At 44.6% G+C, this 23,401-nt stretch overlaps 1 protein-coding gene across 1 annotated transcript; it reads right to left on the bottom strand.

Annotated features, from left to right (window-relative positions):
* Nucleotides 1-22,382: 22,382 nt before the first annotated feature.
* LOC119434164 (cytochrome b-c1 complex subunit 7) lies at nt 22,383-22,838 on the bottom strand. Its single transcript, XM_037701487.2, has one exon. It carries the CDS (start codon nt 22,749-22,751, stop codon nt 22,425-22,427), a length of 327 nt encoding a protein of 108 aa, XP_037557415.1. The 5' UTR covers nt 22,752-22,838; the 3' UTR covers nt 22,383-22,424.
* Between the last annotated feature and the right edge of the window lie 563 nt (nt 22,839-23,401).

The following is a 23,401-nucleotide window of genomic DNA, read 5'->3' as shown; positions in this document are numbered from 1 at the left end:
AACCTTATAGTAGTTAACAGGGAGAATAAGTGTCATGGACAGGTAACGTGGCAATGCGGAAAAAGGCAGTCATGTATCGACTACGCCTTAGTCTCAGAAATGGTCTACGAACAACTGGACCAAATGATAATAGACGAAAATGGAAAAAATAGCCTGGGAAGCGATCATAGACGTTTAGCATTAAAGTTTGGGAGAGATACCAGCGCAGAACATGAACCAATAGCCTCAGAGTTTTTAAAAATGAATGACGAGCAAATAACAGAGATCGCAAACAACATAGAGAAGAAAATTGAGGCTTTTCCTACAGCAGTCTGGGAATATAAGGAACTGGTGGAGGTTATGCAGCATGAAATAAGGCGGACACGGCAATACAATTGTTGGATTGGAAAGAGGAAACCACGTAAGTGGTGGAACAAGGAAATTAAACAAGCTATAGAAGAGCGTAAAGAGGCATCTAGGGTTCATCGAGAAGCCAAAAAGTTGGGATTACAAGAAGAAGAGGTGCTCCTTAGATGGAATACGTACCGAGAAAAGAAAAGGGTTGCGAGTGAGCTCGTGCAAGAGAAAATTAAATGCGCAAGTGAACGTTGGGTGCATAACATCCACAAAAGAGACAAAGGCGCCCCAAAAAGATTCTGGAACCATATAAAAGCACTCGGAGCTCCAACTAGAAACTCGCAAACGGCTATAAGGGATGAAGACGGTAACATCTATGAAGGCGATGATGCGCTGCGGTACATCACAGACGTTATCAGGCATAACTTCGGTACGAGAAAAAGCGTAGTTCAGACAACAGATCCAGCAACAACAGAGAGGCCTGAGAGATCAAAATTCAGCATAGAAAGCTTTTATTGGAAAAAGGCAGCAGAAAATGTCCCTAACAACACGGCAGCAGGACCCGATGAAATCCCAATACAGCTAATCAAAAACCTCGGTCCAAAAAGCAAGGCACTGCTGACTAATGCCATAGAGCAAGTGATTAGAACAAAGAATATTCCCGTTGGATGGCGTGAAAGCAAGATGAATCTTATCTACAAAGGCAAAGGAGATAAGGATAAGACGAGCTCGTACAGGCCAGTTACAGTAACGTCGGTGATATATAGAATGGCAATGCAAGCCATAAAATTAGAACTGTCGAAGTGGGTGGAGGAAAACGGTGTATTGGGGGAACTACAGAATGGGTTCAGGCCAGGCAGACGCTTAGAAGACAATATGTTTGTACTAACTCAGTGCATAGAGATTTCAGTAGCTCAGAAAAGACCTTTATGGATAGCATTTCTAGATATTAAAGGAGCTTATGACAACGTAGACAGGGAATTGTTGTGGGATATTCTTCAATACGAAGGCATAGATGACGATTTCGTGGAGCTGCTGAGGGAGATATATCGAGACAACCAAGTACAAGTGGCATGGGAAGGCCGAAAAGGAAATGAAATGGTGGGAATTCACCAAGGATTGAAGCAAGGATGCCCTCTGTCACCATTGTTGTTCACGCTTTACGTCAAGGGCATAGAAAGACGACTGGAAAACAGCGAATTAGGTTTTGATTTATCCTACATGCGTAATGGACAAATGGTGCAACAGAAGATCCCTGGACTGATGTACGCAGACGACATTGTGCTACTAGCGGACAATAAAAAAGATTTACAGATACTTGCGAATATCTGTGGGAACGCAGCGACAAATCTAGGCCTTAAGTTTAGCACAGAGAAATCAGGGATTATGATCTTTAATGAGCACACGAGTAACTTCGTGGTGTCAATTCAACAGCAAGTAATACCCATAGTGAAGCAATATAAGTACCTCGGCGTACACATAAACGAAGGAAAGAATTACTCAATCAACCACCAAGATAATCTGAAAATAAAGGGGAAGCGGAATGCAGCATTAATGAAACACAGAGCACTGTGGGGCCACAATAAGTATGAGGTGGTGCGTGGAATCTGGAAAGGAGTAATGGTGCCAGCGCTAACATTCGCAAATGCAATTATATGCTTAAAATCGGATATATTGGCGGGTTTGGAAGTTAACCAAAGATCAGTAGGCCGGTTGGCTTTGGGAGCACACGGTAATACGACAAATGAGGCAGTGCATGGAGACATGGGTTGGGCCTCTTTTGAAGTCAGAGAAGCACAAAGCAAAATTAGTTTTGAAGAAAGGCTCAGGAACATGGATGAAAATAAATGGGCGGCTAAAGTGCACAAGTATCTCTACATGAAAAGCGTGGACACAGAATGGAGGAAGAGGTCAAGGAGGTTGGCAACCAAGTACAGGATAATCGAAACTGTAAATAGACAACCAGGGGTCATCAGAAAGAAAGTGAGAGAAATAGAGACCGTGAATTGGATGCAAAGAATGGAAACGAAAAGGACAATGGAGATTTACAAGAATGAGAAGAAAGAAATTAGAAGGGAAAATCTGTACGATAACACAAAGGGCAGTGCCTTGCTATGTGAGGCTCGAGCCGGTTGCCTAAGGACGAAAACATATCGGAACAAATATTCGGAATTAGATGAGACATGTGTATGCTGCAGTAAAGATCCAGAGACCACTCAGCACATCCTAATGGAATGCGACGGGATCCACCCAGCGAGAACCGTAGGTAACGTGCAACTCCCAGAAGCGCTTGGGTTTAAAGTGGAAGGAAACATAAACAGATCAGCCGTAGAGATCAGCAAGAGACGATTAGAGTACTGGTGGAAAAAAAGTAGGGAAAAGATGGATGCGACCTGATCTCTTAAAATCATAGGCAGCGGTACAAGGTAAATTTTTGAAAAAGAAAATGATAGGTATACAAAAATGCAAGATAAAGAACATGTATAGTATACCTGATTAAATCAAGCAGGCTAGGTGACTATTTGTCGCCGCCCCGTTTCAAAGGGGAAGCCAATAAATCATCATCATCATCAATCCAATCAAATGCTATGCTGGAATGCATATCAAGTGACATTAATGAGCTAGGAGAAGGGTGCGAGATTATTATACTAGGAGATATGAACGCACACATAGAAGACATGGACGGGTACACAGACTCAACAGGCAACATGATGCTGGATATGTGTGAAATGCATGACTTAGTTGTATGCAACAGTACTGAGAAGTGTGAAGGGCACATAACATGGGAGGTAGGGAGCCTGCAGTCGACGATAGATTATGCACTAATGTCACATAGGATGCACGATAGGCTAAATGTAATGAGCATAGATGAATATGGCTCCAGAAGTCTAGGTAGTGATCACAAACGTATTAAGGTGAGTTTTAGAAGGGAAATGAAAGTAGGTAGGAGGCAAGATGAACAACCAGGTGGGATATTTTACTCGGAAAAGCAGCTTGAAATAGCAACCCAGCAAATTGAGGAAGTAATTTCAGAGGATACAAAAACAGAATGGACATATGCAAATTTAACAGGACTATTTGAGCTAGAGCTTACTAAGGTACGAGTCAGGACAAAAGGGAACAGAAGACGTAAACCCAAGAGCTGGTGGGATGAGGAGGTTAAGAAGGCCATAGAGAAACGCCAGGAAGCATCTAGGGAACACAGATATTCAAAGCAGAGGGGTGAACCAGAAGCTGATGTAGGCAGAAAATGGAACAACTTCTTAAACTGTAGAAGGGAAGCATCCAATTTGATCAATGAGAAGATCAGAAGAAAGGGGAGCCAATGGTTGTCAGAAGTAAACAAAAAGGATAGAAAAGCAGCGAAGAAATTTTGGAAACACCTCAACTCCTTGAGTAATACGACTAGCCTAGAGCAGAGGTTTATAGTTACAGCTCAAGGTGTTCGACTAGAGGGAGATGAGGCAATGGAACATATAAGAACAATGATGACAGAAAAATTTAAAGAACGAAACATAGCATGTGCTCAATCAGGTGAGGATGGACTGCAGTGGCTCCACTGGCACAAAGCGAGTGGGAAAGGGCAGAGAAGAGGGTTCCTAGTAGCACGTCGACAGGTCCTTTTGGCGCTGAGCCGTGCTCCCTCAAGGGCTGCAGAAGATAGCGCCAACCTTTCCCTTTCCCTCAAGAACCACTTATCATCATCCCAATTATGTTGATAAAGACATTGGGCCCAAAATCTAAGAAAGCATTAAGAGAGGCAGTGAGCAAAATGATAATGGACGGTAAAGCCCCCGACGGGTGGAGACTGAGCAGGATGAGCATGATATATAAGGGAAAGGGGGACAAAGCCGTCATAAACAACTACCGTCCCATAACAGTGACGTCAGTGGTTTACAGGGTGGTGATGCAGATTATAAAGGACAGACTGCAGGCATGGGTGGAGAGCGAGGAGGTGCTGGGGGAACTACAAAATGGGTTCCGAGAACAAAGAAGGTTAGAAGATAATCTGTTCTCATTGACACAATGTATTGAAATAGCAGAAAAGGAACAGAGGCCCCTATGGCTTGCCTTTCTGGATATCAAGGGAGCCTATGACAGTGTAATCCAAAAGGATTTGTGGGACATACTGGGCACTCTAGAGGTGGAAGATGGAGTAAGAAATCTTTTAAAAGATATCTATAAAAGTAACAGGGTGCTTATAAAATGGGAAAACAAGGTATCTGGGCCTATAGAGATACAGCAGGGGCTTAGGCAGGGGTGCCCTCTGTCACCTCTGTCGTTCATGCTGTATTTACAAGGATTAGAGAAAAAATTAGAGATGAGCGGACTTGGCTTCAACCTTTCCTATTTCAAGCAGGGAGAATGGATTAAACAGTCATTACCAGGACTGATGTATGCAGATGACATTGTACTTATGGCTGACAGCAAGGAAGACTTGCAGAGATTAATGGACATCTGTGGTAAAGAGGGAGATAGCCTAGGTTTGAAGTTTAGTAAAGAAAAATCGGCAGTCATGACTTTTAATGATAATCAGGGCAGCGAGCATAGGATACAGGAGGTTACGCTGGAGGTGGTGGATAAGTACAAATATCTTGGAGTGTGGATAAACAATGGGGCTGAGTACCTAACGGAACATGAAAAATATGTGACGGCTAAAGGTAGCAGAAATGCAGCTGTGATGAAAAATAGGGCACTGTGGAATTACAATAGGTACGAAGTGGTGAGAGGGATTTGGAAAGGGGTGATGGTCCCTAGTTTGACTTTCGGCAATGCGGTCCTGTGCATGAGATCAGAGGTTCGAGCAAGGTTGGAAGCTAAGCAGCGAGGGGTAGGTAGACTGGCTCTGGGAGCACACGGAAATGCACCAAATCAGGGGGTACAGGGTGACATGGGATGGACGTCATTCGAGGGCAGGGAAGCCAGCAGCAAGATAGAATTTGAGGAGCGATTGAGAGAGATGGCAGAAAAGCGGTGGGCAAGGAGAGTTTTCAGTTATTTGTACATGAGGAATGTTGATACAAAATGGAGGAAGATGACCAGAAAATTGTCAATCAAATATTTGGACTGCAGGAGGGGTGCAAACCAGGAAACAGCGGTTAAGAAAAAGGTTAAGGAAACAGAGAGGGGTCTGTGGAAAACAGGGATGCAGACGAAATCAGCACTGGGCACATACCGAACTTTCAAGCAAGAAATTGCCAAAGAAAATATCTACGATAATTCTAGGGGAAGCTCTTTGTTGTTTGAAGCCAGGACGGGAGTATTGCGGACTAAGATGTACCGAGTCAAGTACAAAGGTACTAAGTACACGTTGTGCGGTGCGTGTGGAGAAGAAGAGGAAACGGCTGAACACCTCATACTTTTCTGTAAGGGGCTTAACCCTACAGTGCAAGGCAACGGGGCTGATTTTTTCAAAGCATTGGGGTTTAGGGACAGTGAAGGCAAAATAGACTTTAAGCGGGTAGAAATAACCAAGCAGAGGTTATCTGATTGGTGGATAAAATTAAGGCAGGGGTGAAATTTCACCCACCACAAAGTACAAATTATGTTAATAGCCATGGCTAGGTGGCGTATGCCACCGCCCGATTTAAAGGGTTCAGCCTCATCCATCCATCCATCCATCCAAGCACCAGCAAGCGCTCGAAAGCGGTCAGGCAGCCGCAAGCACGGAAGTTTTCTTTTATTATTACTGCAGTTAATGCGTAGTACTCGCGCTGCAAATGTCATTGATAGCTTATGAGCGAATTAATCAAAGCAATATGACTTCAGCAGGGCTAGGCTTTCGTCAGATTACCTCCGCTGAGGAAACGGCGCCAAGGCACGAAGTGCGTGAAGCTTCGCGCTTACAGTAAGAAGTCGTCTTAGGAGATCTTGCGTGGAACGGCGATGTCTGCGTCAATTTACTGGCGTGTTAATACGAACAGCCCCTGTGAGATGCATACATGACGTCCCGAGTGCACGCTCCGGGCACTTTGTACTCCCGCCAGTTCTCTTATCACAGGCACGCGCCTTTGCGGCACTAACAGACAGCAATTCCAGGTGCTCTGCGCGTTTCTTTTTTTATATTTTGGAGTAAATTTTAAATTAAATCACGATACCATTTTCAGACACGCCGTAGTTGGGGACTCCGGGTTAATTTAGACCACCTGGGGTTCCTTAACGTACGTGCACTCAATGAACGGGGTGCTTTTGCATTTCGCCCCCATCGAAATGCGGCCGCCGCGGCCGGTATTCGATCCCGCAACCGCGGGCTTAGCAGCGCAGCACCAAAGCCCCTACGCCACCACGGCGGCGTTTGTCCCTGGAGTGGCAAACCTCTCCTCTTTTGTTACGGTTTTCTCTTGTTCTTCAAACACAAGACGAAGCTATCGTTTCATTTAATACTGAAGCATATAAAATGCAAAATTGTTGGGAAAAAACATTTTTTACAGACCAACTGTTTATTTAAATCCGTTGGTTCAAGACATGCGCACCAGGTATAATCACAACACAATTTGTTCAAAGCTGGTGTGCGTAAACTGTTCACACGAAAGTTTAAGGGAACGGAGTAAGGTTCCCTGAAAACCAAGCACGCTCATGTGCAGCGGCTTAGCTTTAGGTAGTTAGCAGTTTCCGGTTTCTGGCACCCAGCTCGGTTAAAAGCCCTTACAATGAAGTGCAGACGGGTAGTCGCAAACCGCCGACGTATCCGAGTGTGGCCTAATTGTCTTTGCGGTGCAAATTCATATTCCACTGATTTCGTTGGGCTTCGTCCTTCGGGGCTTTAAACAACGACAACGTCCGTTCATTTAGCTCACGAAATCCGAGGTACTGGCTCTTGCAACCTCATATACCCACTACGAGGGATTGGCCAAGAATCAGGTGATTTGAACTATGTTTATTAGAATTTAAACAAAAACTAAATTTGTATAGCAGAAATTAGAAAAATACCATAAAGAATTTTAAGATAAAATAATTTTGACATAAAAAAGGTAAATAATAGGAATAATTCATAATTCTAGAAATCCAGCAAGGTACTCTTTTTGTGCGTCTTATGAAATTGTAAACTCCAAGAAAAGCATCCTTGTGGCATTGTCCCAGTGAAGTCACCCCAAAAAAGACAGAATCGTTGGCGAGGTTGGTCTTTCGAAATGGAACTTCTAAGTGTTTTATCAGTCTTAAAATTCGGTGGCACAACAGAATAACTTCTTGTTGGGCGAGTTGGTGTTTACAGTAGCGCTCGTCTTTCCTTTCCTCTCGTCTTTCGCTGTTGTCTTTTATTTCGAGTTTTGCGCTAATAAGTATCATGTTTGGTGGCACAAGAGGAAAAAAATAAGTGATCAAAGAATTCAGGTGCATTGCAAAAAGAACATAGAGGTGACACAGCGAGACCAGACCTGTGTAAGTAAAAATGTAGAGGCGGTATATGGCATCTCAATTTTGTAAAGGAAACTGACACCGGTTATTGTTCTACGGTGAACAAAGATAGTGGAAATCAGAAGAAGGCGTTAAAATAGATTTTGCGGAATTTTGCGATAGCGCAAGAAAATCTAACGTGTCGGAAACGCGGTAAAAGAAGCAGAAACTGCGTCCGCAACCTCACTGACAGCAGCTACTGCGGCCGCGATCTCCTCGATGATGATGATTGATGATGATTTATTGGCATCCCCTTTGAAACGGGGTGGCGACAAATAGTCACCTAGCCTGCTTGATTTAATCAGGTATACTACACATGTTCTTTATCTAGCATTTTTGTATACCTTTTTCAAAAATTTAGCTTGTACCGCTGCCTATGATTTTAAGAGATCAGGTCGTATCCATCTTTTCCCTGCTTTTTTTCCACCAGTACTCTAATCGTCTCTTGCTGATCTCTACGGCTGATCTGTTTATGTTTCCTTCCACTTTAAACCCAAGCGCTTCTGGGAGTTGCACGTTACCTACGGTTCTCGCTGGGTGGATCCCGTCGCATTCCATTAGGATGTGCTGAGTGGTCTCTGGATCTTTACTGCAGCATACACATGTCTCATCTAGTTCCGAATATTTGTTCCGGTATGTTTTGGTCCTTAGGCAACCGGCTCGAGCCTCAAATAGCAAGGCACTGCCCTTTGTGTTATCGTACAGATTTTCCCTTCTAATTTCTTTCTTCTCATTCTTGTAAATCTCCATTGTCCTTTTCGTTTCCATTCTTTGCATCCAATTCACGGTCTCTATTTCTCTCACTTTCTTTCTGATGACCCCTGGTTGTCTATTTACAGTTTCGATTATCCTGTACTTGGTTGCCAACTTCCTTGACCTCTTCCTCCATTCTGTGTCCACGCTTTTCATGTAGAGATACTTTCATCTTTCATGTAGAGAGATGTTTTTTGACGCCAGCGCCACGCGCGGCGGTTACAGATGTGGCAACAGCTCTCCAATAGGCCGCGCCGCGCGCTCTTTCCACTACCATAAAAGTATGAACTGGCAAAGGGTCAAACAGGAATGCAAGGAGCATTTATGGCTAAAAGGGAAAGTTGCAGGAGAGCAGACACTCCTTGGTTTTGTATACCTGTGGACAGGAGCAAATGCCAAAGAGGAAAACAAAAAAATGCTGGAATGCATATAAAGTGACATTAATGAGCTAGGAGAAGGGTGCGAGATTATTATACTAGGAGATATGAACGCACACATAGAAGACATGGACGGGTACACAGACTCAACAGGCAACATGATGCTGGATATGTGTGAAATGCATGACTTAGTTGTATGCAACAGTACTGAGAAGTGTGAAGGGCACATAACATGGGAGGTAGGGAGCCTGCAGTCGACGATAGATTATGCACTAATGTCACATAGGATGCACGATAGGCTAAATGTAATGAGCATAGATGAATATGGCTCCAGAAGTCTAGGTAGTGATCACAAACGTATTAAGGTGAGTTTTAGAAGGGAAATTAAAGTAGGTAGGAGGCAAGATGAACAACCAGGTGGGATATTTTACTCGGAAAAGCAGCTTGAAATAGCAACCCAGCAAATTGAGGAAGTAATTTCAGAGGATACAAAAACAGAATGGACATATGCAAATTTAACAGGACTATTTGAGCTAGAGCTTACTAAGGTACGAGTCAGGACAAAAGGGAACAGAAGACGTAAACCCAAGAGCTGGTGGGATGAGGAGGTTAAGAAGGCCATAGAGAAACGCCAGGAAGCATCCAGGGAACACAGATATTCAAAGCAGAGGGGTGAACCAGAAGCTGATGTAGGCAGAAAATGGAACAACTTCTTAAACTGTAGAAGGGAAGCATCCAATTTGATCAATGAGAAGATCAGAAGAAAGGGGAGCCAATGGTTGTCAGAAGTAAACAAAAAGGATAGAAAAGCAGCGAAGAAATGTTGGAGACATCTCAACTTCTTGAGTAATAAGACTAGCCTAGAGCAGATGTTTATAGTTACAGCTCAAGGTGTTCGACTAGAGGGAGATGAGGCAATGGAACATATAAGAACAATGATGACAGAAAAATTTAAAGAACGAAACATAGCATGTGCTCAATCAGGTGAGGATGGACTAGTCAGTGCAGTGGCTCCACTGGCACAAAGCGAGTGGGAAAGGGCAGAGAAGAGGGTTCCTAGTAGCACGTCGACAGGTCCTGATGGCATCCCAATTATGTTGATAAAGACATTGGGCCCAAAATCTAAGAAAGCATTAAGAGAGGCAGTGAGCAAAATGATAATGGACGGTAAAGCCCCTGACGGGTGGAGACTGAGCAGGATGAGCATGATATATAAGGGAAAGGGGGACAAAGCCGACATAAACAACTACCGTCCCATAACAGTGACGTCAGTGGTTTACAGGGTGGTGATGCAGATTATAAAGGACAGACTGCAGGCATGGGTGGAGAGCGAGGAGGTGCTGGGGGAACTACAAAATGGGTTCTGAAAACAAAGAAGGTTAGAAGATAATCTGTTCTCATTGACACAGTGTATTGAAATAGCAGAAAAGGAACACAGGCCCCTATGGCTTGCCTTTCTGGATATCAAGGGAGCCTATGACAGTGTAATCCAAAAGGATTTGTGGGACATACTGGGCACTCTAGAGGTGGAAGATGGAGTAAGAAATCTTTTAAAAGATATCTATAAAAGTAACAGGGTGCTTATAAAATGGGAAAACAAGGTATCTGGGCCTATAGAGATACAGCAGGGGCTTAGGCAGGGGTGCCCTCTGTCACCTCTGTTGTTCATGCTGTATTTACAAGGATTAGAGAAAAAATTAGAGAGGAGCGGACTTGGCTTCAACCTTTCCTATTTCAAGCAGGGAGAATGGATTAAACAGTCATTACCAGGACTGATGTATGCAGATGACATTGTACTTATGGCTGACAGCAAGGAAGACTTGCAGAGATTAATGGACATCTGTGGTAAAGAGGGAGATAGCTTATATAGGTTTGAAGTTTAGTAAAGAAAAATCGGCAGTCATGACTTTTAATGATAATCAGGGCAGCGAGCATAGAATACAGGAGGTTACGCTGGAGGTGGTGGATAAGTACAAATATCTTGGAGTGTGGATAAACAATGGGGCTGAGTACCTAACGGAACATGAAAAATATGTGACGGCTAAAGGTAGCAGAAATGCAGCTGTGATGAAAAATAGGGCACTGTGGAATTACAATAGGTACGAAGTGGTGAGAGGGATTTGGAAAGGGGTGATGGTCCCTAGTTTGACTTTCGGCAATGTGGTCCTGTGCATGAGATCAGAGGTTCGAGCAAGGTTGGAAGCTAAGCAGCGAGGGGTAGGTAGACTGGCTCTGGGAGCACACGGAAATACACCAAATCAGGGGGTACAGGGTGACATGGGATGGACGTCATTCGAGGGCAGGGAAGCCAGCAGCAAGATAGAATTTGAGGAGCGATTGAGAGAGATGGCAGAAAAGCGGTGGGCAAGGAGAGTTTTCAGTTATTTGTACATGAGGAATGTTGATACAAAATGGAGGAAGCTGACCAGAAAACTGTCAATCAAATATTTGGACTGCAGGAGGGGTGCAAACCAGGAAACAGCGGTTAAGAAAAAGGTTAAGGAAACAGAGAGGGGTCTGTGGAAAACAGGGATGCAGACGAAATCAGCACTGGGCACATACCGAACTTTCAAGCAAGAAATTGCCAAAGAAAATATCTACGATAATTCTAGGGGAAGCTCTTTGTTGTTTGAAGCCAGGACGGGAGTATTGCGGACTAAGATGTACCGAGTCAAGTACCAAGGTATAGACACGTTGTGATGTGCGTGTGGAGAAGAAGAGGAAACGGCTGAACACCTCATACTTTTCTGTAAGGGGCTTAACCCTACAGTGCAAGGCAACGGGGCTGATTTTTTCAAAGCATTGGGGTTTAGGGACAGTGAAGGCAAAATAGACTTTAAGCGGGTAGAAATAACCAAACAGAGGTTATCTGATTGGTGGATAAAATTAAGGCAGGGGTGAAATTTCACCCACCACAAAGTACAAATTATGTTAATAGCCATGGCTAGGTGGCGTATGCCACCGCCCGATTTAAAGGGTTCAGCCTCATCCATCCATCCATCCATCCATCCATCCAAGGTATTCTAGTACACTGTAGCTATAGTGTACCTATTTTAGCACACTGTAACTGTAGCTTCTAGCCACTGTACTGTAGCCAGGGCCTCTCCTGTTGCCTTCCTCCATGCAAACTGCTGAATTGATATCAGTGGCGATGCGAAGTCAAAGCTATTGCGAGTTCAAGCTTCTTTTTTTCTTTATAAACTGTCCTAATACATCAGCAAGTTAAAGGTTACGTATTTTCAACGATGTACTAATAGATATAACTGAAAAATAAAGCATCTTTGTATGAGAAAGAAAATGACGTAACCGAGACCGAAAGCATATAAAAAAAAAAAAAAAAATGGCGAAAGTATTGGCTAGAGTGTAGTATTGGCTTTTGCGCGCGGTGTCCGGCAGCAACGTTACTAGACCTCCAGCAGTGCGTGCAAAGGTCGTGCAAAATTGCAAAATAATTAATTTAATGCTTTTGCTCTCCTAGCTTCCCATTGTTAGACATTAGAGACAATTTGCTTGTATTTCTGCGGCACAGTGCGTGCACGACTCATAACGCACAATGTACGATCAATGCACGAGAGCTTTGAATGTGCAAAAGATGTCCAAATCATAAGGACATTCGACGTCCTCTGGATGACCCTTGACTGCCACGTACCAGTCGAACATACTATAGATGTAAACTGGACGTCGTTAAATGTCTTGGATATTTGGTCTTTTGTGGTACATCCAATGGATATTTGTGGTTCACTGGGGAATTGAGGCTCCATGTCATAATTTGTGGGGTCGGCAACTACCTAAGAAAGCACAAAAGTGGGACACAACATTTTTGTGTTTGTACCCCCTTAATGAATTAAGTGCATTGATTGATTTTAATTGAGAGTAATAATTTTGATGCACAGTTCGTTTTACCTGTTGATGGTCTTGTTTTAACTCGATCGTGCAGAATACTAGAATCCATTGAGCCTGTACATTGCTGTGTAAGCAGCTGCATCATTCCCTGAGTTGGCACGAAGAAGGAAGTTCAGTACCCGTAATTTCATCAGCCAACTTGGGAGTCCTGGTTCTCAGGACAAGATTGCAACAAAGTATTCCAGGATGAAAATCAAGCCTTTCGGTTAGCAGAAACGGTGGGCCTCCTAGTCAAAACATGGCTCGATCAGGGCCCACAAGGAGCTGTTCTTGGTGGGCCAGCCACAGTTCAGTTGTAATTCAAATTGGTAACTTTTGAAAGCACCCCAAATCAGTTTTTGTGTGTCTGTGTGTATGTTGTGACAGTGGTATAGTTTTTGCAGCCATGATTTAGGCAAAATAAGTGTTGTAAAACATTCGTTACTGGAAATATATATTCAAGAGAGCATTGTGAATGCACCTTTGCTGCCTTTTAAGCTCACAATTCCGTCCCAGTATTAGCCTGTTCCTTGTCTGTGCTGTTTGCATTATTTGAAAATTAAGTGTACTCCATTTAGTAATGCTCTCAAAAAAAGCTGATTGGTCCCTGTACGCATTTTATGAACCTTTTAATTACTATTTTAACTAAGACAATTTTATTTTTTGATGCATTGTTAATAACGATTTATAAGTTCTCTATAAAGAAATTTCATTTACTAAGGACCCACTGTATTGGTCATATTCTTGACAACTACAGTGAATCACATTTGTATTTCTGAAACAAACTATATTTTTTACTGCTACCTTAAGCATCTATGAGCCATTACAGAACGTTGTGTCTGTGTAGAGACAGGAAACGGCCTTTCTGCATGCTGTTTTATCTTGCTTAAAATGCACTCCACACACTTGCACTCAGTTCTGCGGCCATTAGTACTGCATGCAACCTTCTAGAGTGCAGTTTACCTGAGGAAATAGCAGTAATTATTGGCTGTATTTGGTCGCAGAAATGGCATATGTGGCTTTTGCATGTGGATACATGCATTTTTATACCAGTACAAGTCTACTGGCACCTGAGATGCACACGCAGTGCAATCTATTCATAGAATTGTTGCAATATTTCAGACAGACATGCTTATCATGCTGCAGCCGGCATGCATGGTATAGTGTGCTGATCCACTAGTATCATGAACATTTAATGAAAATGTACAACTATTTACAGGCATGGTGCTCGAACATTGAGAATGGCTGAACAAAATGAGTGGACTGCAATGTATTATGTGCACTCAGTGTGTGCATAGGCTGAACTGCTGGACTTCTTTAGGTTGTATCTTCTTAAAAATAAAGGGGCGTAATGAAGAGTTGCTTTTTCTGCCACACATGCATAGCGGCAGACTTTGTGTGAAAGTCTCCAATGATGTTTCATTACTAACTTTGGTACACTATAAAGTTGGTTAGTGCTGATGCCACTTGATCACTAGAAATGCTTCTACTTGCACGAGCTTAGACAAAATCTGTTGTCTTCCAATTTAAGAGGAAGATCTGGGAGAAAAATATGTTGAGCACAAATATGTTTCTTTCTGAACGTTGTGATAACTATTTCGGTTCGGTACTATTAACATAACATATTTTGTTGCACTGTATTTATTACTTTAAATGATTATTAATTTGGTATCTGTGCAATATTACAGTGCCATGAAATCAAGAGCTTGACAACAGCTCATCTGGTTGGGAATTAACTTGGCACAAGAAAGACACTGACCACAGTCGAATTGAAAATTTTACTGTGGTCGTTGCCTTTTGTAAAATAAAAATAAGAATGTAAAATAACATGTAAAATAATGAGCATGTAACATGTAAAATAAGAATCGGACCTTCCAGGATTGTAAACGTGGAGCACCTGTGAAGCCTGAACATTGAATGTCTTCACCGCAGCGACAGCAGTGCTTCCCAAGTGGAGGGAGCTTAGCTACCAGCTGGCTTGTAGAGGTCTACAGCACAGCGTACAATAGACGGCTATTAGTTGTGGCTTTAGCTAGATTAAGCTGGAAGGTCTACTAGCTAGCTGCGTGCTTCTTGGGTTGGAACATGATTTACAGTGAAATAGTGGGGAGGACAAGGGTGCTATCTTTCAACTAAAGGTTTATTGTAAACATGTGCTGATTAAACATATATGGTCACAAAAACACATTTGTGTTTGGTGATCATACAATTTGCAGAGGCATAATCTATAAGTAAACTCATATTTCTCTGCAAGTATATTAAAATTTTATTATTGATGAAAGGATTAAGCAATACAGAGGTTCAAAACTTTGAATCCTGGTGGATGCAGAATGTCTTAACCATTGTGAGTGTACTGCAGTCGTACTCAATACCTGGCTAGTGTACGTAATGCTGCAGATTACTTGCAGCAAACGACTGAGCACCTGAACCACCAAAGTCTAAGGACAGGTTTGAAGGCTAAAATGGAGAGCGCTATCCTGGCAAGGAGTCTGAAATTAGTAGTGTTATGATCGGCTTGGAACTGCACCTGTCAAATGTGGGAATCAAGCCCGAGCGCCTTTCCCGTGCCGAGATAATCCTCTTTCATCCCCGAGAGAGCGTCTGTCCTCTACGGAGCCGACGAAAACGGCAAGCTACCAAGAAGGAGGACCCGAGGGAGAGGAGGTCGTCAACTTGACCGCCTGACAGAGGTCTGACACTTCCACAAGTTCCCCGAAGGAGTCATCGGCAGGTTATGATCTTCCTGGAATCTGTATCTCTCCAATGTGGGAAGCAAGCCCCAGCGCTTTTCCCGTGACGAGATAATCCCCTTCATCCCCGAGAGAGCGACCTCTACGGAGCAGACGAAAACGGCGAGCTACCAAGAAGGAGGACCCGAGGGAGAGGAGGTCGTCAACTTGACCACCGGAGAGAGGACTTCCCCGAAGGGAACATCGGCCACCACGAGGGGATTTAAGGCCGTCCTGGCCCCCGTGTTAATCAGAACCGCTCGAGACTCAGATAGAGTCAAAACCATGTACCAATGAAGTGAATACAATCTTTTCTGTTTTTCATCATCACGATGCCCGCCTTCATCGTCGTCTCCTGATTCCTGCGGTGACGACCCACCTCACCCGGTCAAGATTATATCAGCTGGTTGGCAGCAATGGGATACTCCACCCTTCGTCCTGGCTTCAGCAGAATGGTGAGCGCTTGACTTTCTTTGAGAATTTGCTAGGTTTTAGCTTGTGTGTTTTCTAAAACGGCGAATTAGTTTCTGTACGTGCAGGCTCCTGTTGAAAGCTTCCTCACGTCACAGCAGAGTAAGAAAGTCCTCGTTCGGGATTGACCATGGATTTGGGCAAACGGAAAAAGCCAGAGTTGTTATTACTTTGTGAAGAGCTGGGAATTGAGGTCGGGAAAAGTCAGAGAAAGCCGCAGCTTATTGAGGCGATTGAGAAGTGCGGGGCTCTTGAGGACGAAATTTCAGAAGCATGGGAAGAGATAGAGAAACGAGCTGAGAAAGCTGAGCAAAACGCTGCAGAAGAGAGGGAACAGAGAGCTGCAGAAAGAAAGGAACGAGAGGAACAGAGAGCTGCAGAAATAAAGGAACGAGAGGAACAGAGAGCTCACAAACTAAAGCTAAAAGAACTGGACGTGCAGCGGGATCTGGCCAGGCAATCGGCAAATAACCTCTCAATAGATGAAAGGCATTCAGGTGAAGCAAGAGTGAAAATAAGGGATCTCATGCCGTCGTACAAGGCACTAGAGAGTTGGCCGCAACAGATTCTGACCGTTCTTCCTGGCGAAGCAACCGAAATAATTGCAAGGCTAACGAAGGACGAGTCAGAGGATTATCAGAAAGTAAAGGCTGCGTTGCTAAGGAAATATTGGCTCTCAGCGGAGGCTTTCCGCCGCCGTTTTCGGGAGGCAGTTAGGACACCGGCGAGTCTTTTCAAGATTTCAGTTATAAACTGAAAGTCAATTTAATCGAGTGGCTAAAAGGGGAAGACGCGTTCGGTTGTCACGAGAAGGTTGTTGAGCTAATCTGCATGGAGCAGTTCTATGGGTCCTTGAGCGAAGAGATGCGCCTGTGGATTCAAGATAGGTCGGGCGAAAAGGACTTAGAATGTGCTGCAGTACTAGCAGATGAATTCGCCGCACGTTGCGAATCCGAGAAAACGCGCGTCAGGTCGTTCACTAAATTCGGCAAAGAGGAAAACAGGCGCCCCTTTCACAAAGAGAAAGCTGGAAGTGAGACCAAAGACGTGCCGACCGATAATTTAGGCCAGTATAACAGCGCAGCGAAAGGCGAAAGAAAAACAGAAAAGGCATTCGAGGCTAGAAAACCGGTCGTCTGTTTCCGTTGCCAGGAGCCTGGACACCTTGCGATCGGCTGTCGGAAGCCTAGGATTGTTTTTTCTTTCGAGAATGATGACAACTTAGCGCTCCTAGAACCCTACCTTCGCGACCTCAGAGTGAACGGAACGCCATGTAGGGTACTTAGGGAGTCGGCTGCGACAATGGACATCGTCCACCCTGCGTATGTGCAACCTGAGGATTTCACCGGGGAACATGCGTGGATCCGGCAGGTAGTTGAGGAGAATAGTGTTTGCTTGCCCATAGCCAGCGTAAAGATCGAGGGGTCGTCATAGAATAAAGAAGGGGTCGTTCGGACTATTGATGACTGAAGCCGCGGTATCGCAGAATCTGTCCAAACAATACCCCTACTTATTTTCAAATCGCTCGGAAATGCTGCTAAAGAAAAGGGGCCTCAGATTTGGCCACCCTACGGTCCAAGCTCTCCCGCGTAACACGGCTCAGGAAATCGCGGTAGCAGAGAACGATTGCGCCACGAAAGGGGAAACAGTGGCTCTTCCGGAGGCCGTTCCTTGCGGAGACAAGGCTTGTTTCAGCAGCCCTAAAAAGGTCAAGGAGGCGCTGAAAAACTCCCTTGTACCTCCGCATTTGAGTGACAGTCCTGAACCGCGCAAAGGAGAGGAGACTGACATGGCGGCCAAGCAGATCAGCAGGAACATAACACTCGGGGATAGCAGAGGCACATTCAGTGACCGCCTGGCGAGGGAAAAAATTTTCAGACGGTGCAAACGAGCGAAGTATTTAGCGCAGCGCAAATTTGAGAAAGACGCCACACCGCAGCCCGTAAGCAAAGGGAACAGGCCATCATGCAGAACGTCAAAGGGCTCGTTATGGTGGTTGAGAAAACGGAGACGTTAAGGCGGATGACATCAGAAAAGGGCGCGTCTCCGCGTGTAGGACTGCGGCTGAAAGGGGCAACCTGGCTGAGGTACGCGCGCACGCACAGGGCCAGTCAATGAGGGGGAATGCGCCGCGAGAGCGAGGACAAAGGAAGAATGGCGATTCTCCTCGCGTTTACGGCCTCCCTCTCTGAGACGCGAAAGAAAGCCGCGGCCACACGAATTGACAGGTGACGGGAGGGGGCAGTGTATGTCTGGCACCCTTTATTGCCCAATGACTTTCAGATTGCGACCTAGTCGAGTGCGCATTAGGAGGTAGTAATTGTCGAATTGGGCGCCTCCATAAGGTTCCCGTTTGTAAATTTGTAAATAGAGCACGTTGCATTTTTTTTTTCATTTGTTAGTTATTAAGACCTTATTTCTTTTAATTTCAAAGGTTCCGCGTTAATCTCGGTGATTCGTTGTGATGATTGTTATGCGCGCCAGTTACGCGAATAAAACTGCGAAGCAGGTTTTGCGACGGTGGTGGCTCGTGAACGCGCTGTTTTTGTAGATAGGCGGTTTGTAGGTTGTAGGTTGTAGGTTGTAGAAATTGGAGGTTTGTAGAAACAAACCATTTTGGGTGATTCAATGCTTACAGGGTAGGTGCGTTTATCGGCTACCATGGTAGAATTTGGATTTGGTGAAACGCGTTCGGAGAAGCAATTTTCACGGTGTCGCGCGCGGATAGAGTATGGCTTTTGGTTTTCTGGCTTTAAATGCCACTTTATGAATCAGTTTAATTAGGAGTTGAAGCAGTCATCAGAGCGCAGTACATTTTGCCTTAGAAGCGCTGGTACTGGCAGATACTATTGACCCAACGAGTAACTAACTCAATGCGCAGAATTTATCCGTCTGATCATTTTCAATGCACTCTCAGTCACTCAATAAATGTAGCTTTCCCGGGCAGGAGAAACAAAAATGTTAGGTATTAGGTTAATTGAAATATGCACTTAAGTATAGTTTTTTTTCCTTTTGTTAATTTTCGGGGAAGCTCGAACGAGGGCTGCAGGTTTAATTCTGATAAGGTTTTGTGTGAAGAATGTGTGAACCTGGCAGTTCTCATGGTTAGTTGGGTGCTCTCTGTTTGTTGTGCCTTGGGCTTGGCGTGGTCTATTTCCAGAGGGTGTCACCTGGCCTGCCTTGGAACGAACGGCGAAACAAAGCAGAGGCACGGGGTCTACGGTCTCTTCGAGGCGCTTGGATGCTGCAACCCCTTCGAGACCTGCTGTGGCGGTGGACGGGCTGTTATGATCGGCTTGGAACTGCACCTGTCAAATGTGGGAATCAAGCCCGAGCGCCTTTCCCGTGCCGAGATAATCCTCTTTCATCCCCGAGAGAGCGTCTGACCTCTACGGAGCAGACGAAAATGGCGAGCTACCAAGAAGGAGGACCCGAGGGAGAGGAGGTCGTCAACTTGACCGCCTGACAGAGGTCTGACACTTCCACAAGTTCCCCGAAGGAGTCATCGGCAGGTTATGATCTTCCTGGAATCTGTATCTCTCCAATGTGGGAAGCAAGCCCCAGCGCTTTTCCCGTGACGAGATAATCCCCTTCATCCCCGAGAGAGCGACCTCTACGGAGCAGACGAAAACGGCGAGCTACCAAGAAGGAGGACCCGAGGGAGAGGAGGTCGTCAACTTGACCACCGGGGAGGGGACTTCCCCGAAGGGAACATCGGCCACCACGAGGGGATTTAAGGCCGTCCTGGCCCCCGTGTTAATCAGAACCGCTCGAGACTCGGATAGAGTCAAAACCATGTACCAATGAAGTGAATACAATCTTTTCTGTTTTTCAACATCACGATGCCCGCCTTCATCGTCGTCTCCTGATTCCTGCGGTGACGACCCACCTCACCCGGTCAAGATTATATCAGTAGTCAGCCTTGTAAAGCCGCCATGTAGTCACAAAATATGTGGGCCATAGTGTCAAAAATCTGACTGTCGTGGTCGAGTGACGAGCAAGCAAAGAGATTGACGGGTCATACGTGTTAACTGACAACTGTTTAATAGGTTCCGTGAGCAACACTCGCATAGCTACATGCTGACTCGCCTCGCGCGGTCTGGGCACAGTCCCTCAGAGGCGTCGTTCCGCATCTCGCATGACGGTGAATGTAGCGCAATTTCGTTACAGTCGAACACACGACACTGACGAATAAAAATGCGTTGGAATCCACAGATGGCAGGCCCTCCAAAGTCATGAGTTGCTGCTTACAAATATTTATGTAATTATTTGAATACCTTCAAGGGCTGAAGGCATTTGAGAAAAAAAAAAAGTTCTGAATTACCTATGTGTTGCATCAGCAGACTCGTATGCCTTCAAATTTCTTAACTTCATCACACCACCTAATTATATAATACATACCCTATGTATTATATGGCCTGTCCAAATCCATTCTTTCCTCTTAACCTGGGGGGCTGTTGCCGATTGGCTCCAGCCAAAATGGACAGTCCACTAGGCGGACTCTTGCAGAATATCCCCCTTGAACTAGAATATTGGCTACCCCCGTTTACTTTGTAATCCACACTGCTGTAGTCTCGTTTCAAGGATGACAGCAGGCTGCCAATATTGACCAGATAATGCCTACCGTATATTATGCACTCCAACCCATTTTTATTCTGTAAATTTCCTTCTCGTGAGCAGGGTGAGTAATTGGCCTAGATAAACATACTCCTAGAGGCTAACTACCAATCACAAATTTTTGTTTTCTTGCCAGGTTATTGGACTTAGTCTCCTGCATATGATCTTCAGACCTACTCAACAAATTTGTTGGTCCTCAGTCGTTTGTTGCAAGTCATCTCCAGCGCTGCTGAACAGGACATCTGCAGATGGCAGAGATGCTCGCTGTTCATCCCCCCCACCTTCCCAGTCTGTGGCCACCAGTAAATATGTCCAAATTTTCAGGCTGGAAAGCCCTGTGCTCATTCCAGCAATTACAATATCTAATTCAAGGCAAGGAAAGCTTCATTTCGATAAAGATTCAACGCAGATCATAGCGGTGTTTTGCATAGCACATGAATGGCTTTAGGAAAAGTACAGAGGACAAACAGCGATCTTTCTCCTCTGTACTTTTCCTTAAGCCATTCATGCGCTCTGTAAAACACCACTATGAACTCTTACCAACTCGCCTGAACCTCCACATGTCTATGCAGATGTTGGAATCTATGAGAAGCAGTGAACCAAGTGCGTACAATTGTCTTTACCTTACGGGTACAATTGTCTTTACCTTCATTTTTTTTATGTTTACCTTTAAGGCGTAATTATGTCTATGCACTACACCCGTTTGCAAACTCTGCCAAAATGGAAACACCAAGTCCGGTGGATGCACAGTGTGAGACCAAGTAATGTCAGGAGGCCATGTACAATGCTTGTCGAGGGAATAACAGGCACAGAGAAGTAACGCACACATCTAACTATATTTGAGGATTCCATACCTTTTTTGTCACATACCCGTTCTGGATGATTGGCCAAGAATGGCCAGATACTTAGTGACACATACACAACGGCTAAATCGAATAAATCAGAGGAGCTGTTTAATAAAATGCGCTTTTCCTGTGTGCTTTAGATATGCATGAGCCGACATAAGCATAAATTCTATGTAGCTATTTTTTCTTAATATGCAAAAGCACTTGCTGCCACTACTTTCAGTCAATACACAGTACTAAACGTAAGCCCATTTCATGGCGCCGATATTACTTTCATATACAAAATCACACATATCCGGCGAGACACCGACCGACCTAGCAGCAGCTGTTATGCCCGACTGGGGGAAAAGCTTCGGGGGCAAAATAGACTTCAGACGCTACTTTATCCTGTTGATTGAAAATTTACTTTCACCACATTTCTTGCATCTTCAGAATCGCAGAAAGTGTACAGCTGCAGAAAAGATTTAGAACTTTCAATTCTTTAGCGAGTTTTGTCAAGTTTACAGAATGTGGACTCCATGCAAAAACTCACTACAGGAACATCAAATATTAGAACATCACCTATTTCATGTACTGAAAAGCTTGATCCAGCCGTTTAAAAATTATGCCTGGGGTATTGTGTGAAAAACTATGAAAGAAGTGAACCATCTACATACTGGCACTAAGCAATAACACCCACTGATTGTGCACATGTTAATTATCCAAAATTGCAGCACAATACCAATCATAAGTATTTCAAGATATATGCGACACATTTTAAATATCGCTACTTTCATCATTGCTTTTGCTGTTGATGCACTATCCTGGTGAACACAATTGTGTACATAGCGTCTGAAATTCGACTCTTACAACTTTCTCCACCCAAGTTGGCCTATGTTGCGAATATTGTGAACACAGCTCAACGACGATGTTCTCACAGAGACGGCAAAATAATGCCTACCGCCAACACAGCCCAAAAAGTCGAAGACATGCGGGTCAAAGAAGAGCGTTTATTCAATCTAGTAGCATGGCGATGCTGTTCAGTGGGTCCTGTACCACTCCTTCTTCTCGGCCTCTTCCTTCTCGATCTCGGCGATGTACGGCTCGAGATAGGGCACGTCGTCCTCAAACTTGGTCCACTGACTCTCCGGCAGGATGGTGTTCGCGATGCTGCACTGGACGGCCCGCAGCATGCGATAGTTGCGTTCGTCCTGCAGCTTCTTTGGCAGACGCCGCACGGCTTCCAGCGTCACCGGTTCATCGCGATACAAGTCGTTCTTCAGCAGGCCGTACTGGTAGTACTTGCTTGTCTTGAACATGAAACGGGCCCAGGAGTTGGTGCTCGCCAGTGCCTTGTAGCCAGACATATTTGCGAGAGCCGCGACTGTCTCTGTCGTGTACGCCTAGTTCACCTTCGCTGCGCCCTCGCGTTCGTGGGATTTTGGATTGGCTTTTGGCTTTAATAGCTGCCTGCAATCTCATTAGGCCTCCTCAAACGCAACCTTAAGCATGCTCCAGCTAAACTACGCAGACTAGCATACATCACATTAATACACCCCAAAATCTAATATGCATCGGCCATCTGGGATCCTATATATCACCCAAGAAATCGAATCACTGCAAAACCGCGCGGTCTGTTTCATTTTTTTCTGATTATTCACCCTATACTAGCATTTCAGCACTAAAAGCTCACGCTCAGCTTGACGACTTATCCTATCACCGCAGAATTTCCCGCCTTTCGCTGCTGCACACACTTTATCATCATCCGCACCTTCTCCATATCTTCGAACCAGCGACAGCCTTCTTTCCACGCACAGACCATATCTTCAAGATAAAACGCATAAGTTGTCGCTCAGCTCATTATGCTAACTCCTTCGTTCCCTGAACAATAGTTGCATGGAATAACCTGCCATCGCACATTGCTACTCAAACCGATTTCGCAACCTTTCAGGAACTTTTACGCAACGGTTACATGTAAATATCCATCATGTACTATTTTAATGTTTCTTCATACGTT

The sequence above is a fragment of the Dermacentor silvarum genome, chromosome 11 (assembly GCF_013339745.2).
Source record: "Dermacentor silvarum isolate Dsil-2018 chromosome 11, BIME_Dsil_1.4, whole genome shotgun sequence".
Lineage (NCBI taxonomy): Eukaryota > Metazoa > Arthropoda > Arachnida > Ixodida > Ixodidae > Dermacentor > Dermacentor silvarum.
This window is presented reverse-complemented; position numbering and strand designations above follow the sequence as displayed.

What these genes read in the sequence shown, in the direction of transcription:
- LOC119434164 (XM_037701487.2), bottom strand. Translation starts at nt 22,751, where the DNA reads ATGTCTGGCTACAAGGCACTGGCGAGCACCAACTCCTGGGCCCGTTTC.